This window comes from Anoplopoma fimbria, chromosome 24 (genome assembly GCF_027596085.1).
Source record: "Anoplopoma fimbria isolate UVic2021 breed Golden Eagle Sablefish chromosome 24, Afim_UVic_2022, whole genome shotgun sequence".
Lineage (NCBI taxonomy): Eukaryota > Metazoa > Chordata > Actinopteri > Perciformes > Anoplopomatidae > Anoplopoma > Anoplopoma fimbria.
The window spans coordinates 1,135,731-1,138,924 of NC_072472.1; the positions used below are offsets into that span (position 1 = coordinate 1,135,731).

General features: G+C 38.9%; 1 protein-coding gene across 1 annotated transcript; it reads left to right on the forward strand.

Annotated features, from left to right (window-relative positions):
• The first annotated feature begins 995 nt into the window (after positions 1 to 995).
• LOC129113313 (odorant receptor 131-2-like) lies at positions 996 to 1,946 on the forward strand. Its single transcript, XM_054625536.1, has one exon. It carries the CDS (start codon positions 996 to 998, stop codon positions 1,944 to 1,946), a length of 951 nt encoding a protein of 316 aa, XP_054481511.1.
• The last annotated feature ends 1,248 nt before the right edge of the window (positions 1,947 to 3,194 follow it).

Below are 3,194 nucleotides of genomic sequence, written 5' to 3' on the forward strand. Positions count from 1 at the left end.
GCTTCTCTACCCTACACCCCTCCTTCCCTTACCCTCCATCCCTTACCCTCATCCCTTCTTCCCACGACCGCTTCCCTACATCCCTTCATCCCTCGACCCCTACCCCTTCATCCATCGACCCTTATCCCTTCATCCCCTCATCCCTCCAACCCCTTCCCTAACCCATCCCTCTGACTCACATTCGTAATAAATCAGTCATAACCTATCTCGTGATAAGCGTGGTCTTTGTTAGTGAAATATATATATATGTGTGTGTGTGTATATATAAATAAAATAATTAAGTAAAATAGAATAAAATAAATGAATACAAATCAAACAAACAGACTTTAGTTAAGCGGGTTTCATTGAACAAAAAGTATTCCTTTCTTTCTTTGGACATGTTGGGCCTGAATTCTGTCCATTAAAACAGTACTATTCTTTTACCTGAGAAACCAACAGGTTTTTAGATTCAAAGCATTGCTTGCTTCAAAGAACAGCCTTTACGACCAGCCTTTAAATGTAAGATCACTGCGCCTTCATTCAGGTCACAATTTATCCATTTAAGGCCTTTTAAATAAATATTTAAAGCCATATGCCAACATGTCCAAATGTACCTTTTCTTTATTTAATTGAAAAACTAAACAATGCTCCACTTCTTTTATGTCATTCATGTTGGATAGCTGCTGTTGCCATGGCCATTATGGAAGGCATGAGGAGGAGTAGCATCACCAGTTACTAAATGACCCATGTGATGGTATTAAATGAACTGGGCGTGAGGACTGAGATCATATGCCACCTGTGCACCCCATGTGGCACTGCTTGCCTTTCTAACAGACATGGCTTCTAGCCCACTGACTGATCACCAGATAGAGGTTTTTTTGCTTTGATTGTGAACTAACTAGCATCTCTACTATTTGACTGAATGGATGGACACAAACTGAACAAGATTATTTTGCTTTTGAGCTCCGATGAAATTAACATGTTTATATTTTTGATTTATTAAATGCTTCTCTATGATGTTATATGTAAATCAGTCTCAGACCAACATCACTACTGGACCGCAGTATCAGGGGTTGCTGGAACTTCTGGTGTTTTCCATGATGTCTATAGTGCCATGCTGTGTGTTTCTCTTCATTAACATCACCATGTTGTTCACCTTGAGGAGTAAAGCAGTGTTTCGTGAGACCTCCCGTTTCATTCTTCTGTCTAACCTCCTTTTTGCAGACACTGTTCAGATGGCACTGAGCCAGACACTGTACCTAATGGCAATTTTAAGAGTAAGGTTGATCTATCCTGTATGTGGTGTTCTTGCCATGCTTGCTGATCTAACAAATGAAATCTCCCCTCTCACGCTGGTGGTGATGTCTCTGGAGAGGTATGTGGCTGTGTGCTTCCCACTGAGGCACACTACCATCATCACCATGAGAAACACAGCGGTGGCTATCTTTGTGGTTTGGGCTTTCGGTTCACTTAATATCCTCACACGAGTTATTCTACTGTTGGATTTTCCATTTGAAGACCTGGAGAGCCTGCAGATGAAAGAATTTTGTGCCAAAGTTAATATACTTCTCGGCCAAATGTCTGTTCTTTATGATAAAGGCTACACTTATTTTCTGTTTGTTTCAGCTGGTGTTGCAATCATTTGTTCATATATTGGTGTGATGATAGCAGCCAGGTCGGCCTCCACAGACAAAGCTTCAGCCCGAAAGGCTCGTAACACGCTGCTGCTGCATCTGTTGCAGCTGGTTCTTAGTCTCTCCTCAACCATACAAAACCCGTTACTCACAGCGTTCTCAAAGGTCCTAGACAGAGAAACATTACTGCGCATCCAACTCTACCTTTATGTGTTTATTATCATCTTCCCAAGATGTCTGAGTTCTCTCATCTATGGAATCAGAGACCGGACCATCAGACTTGTGTTCGTAAAACATCTTTGCTGTCAGTGGAGACGCTCACGTTTTCAATGATACACATGTATGTAATAGGCAGTTTACTTAATTGTGGGTCAATGTTGTTTGAGGGATGAAAGAAAATTTGTCTAATGACTTGTATGTGCACAGTTATTTGGCCAATAAAGGTGATTCTGAAAATGTTAATAAAATATAATAGTGAGCCTTGGCTTATTGTTCGAGATATGATCTTTGAAAGGAACTAAGGGTAAAGAAACATCGAACACAGCGGTCTAGACTACAGACTAACACCACAGAAAAGTCCCTTTAATTACACCACAGTTGTTTTTAGTATTAACATGGTCTTTATTAGGGCCGCTTCTTGCCTTGGCTACATGAGGTGAAGAGAAGCTGTCCGGTGTTGTTGAGATATCGGTGTGCTTTCTTTACCTTTCACCTAAATGACCAATAACAAATATAGAAAAATGTCAAGTCTGCATATGCATGTATATGTGCATCATAAAAGATGTGCAGTATAAAAGATGTGCAATATAAAAGATGTGCAGTATAAAAGATATTTAATAGGCTAATAATGATGAAACATCACAGCTTTATTTACTAATTAACCTGAATGAGTCCTCTTTTATGAGACATTTTCAGAAAGATAAGAGACACTTCTTTAATCCTACTGTCTTTATGTGAATGGAGAGACATGGATGTCATCTATGTCTGGCTGAGGACATTTGTACTGGAAATATCACAATTAAGGATACCGCACCATGTTGACAATCTTTGCATTTACTTTTTGACAGACATGGCCTATTATGCACACAATTTGCTAATTTATTTGCCCAATCATAACATAATATAGTAGACAGCAAGCAAATATATATATATTTGCTTGCTGTCTACTATATTAGTATATATATATATATATATATATATATATACAGTGGGGGAAATAATTATTTGATCCCTTGCCGATTTTGTAAGTTTGCCCACTGACAATGAAATGAACGATCTATAATTGTTATGGTAGGTTTATTTTAACATTGAGAGACAGAATATCAACAAAAAATAAATCCAGAAAATCACATTATATAAAAGTTATAAATTGATTTGCATTTGATCGAGTGAAATAAGTATTTGAGCCCCTAATGAAACATGACTCAGTACTTGAGGTGCACAGAGGTCAGACGCTTCTTGTAGTTGGTCACCAGGTTTGTGCACATCTCAGGAGGGATTTTGGTCCACTCCTCTTTGCAGATCCAAATCCTGAAGGTTTCGAGGCTGTCGCTTGGCAACTCTAAGCTTCAGCTCCCTCCA

Bases quoted from the DNA above. Each gene is read 5' to 3' on its own strand.
- LOC129113313 (XM_054625536.1), top strand. From the start codon at position 996: ATGTTATATGTAAATCAGTCTCAGACCAACATCACTACTGGACCGCAG.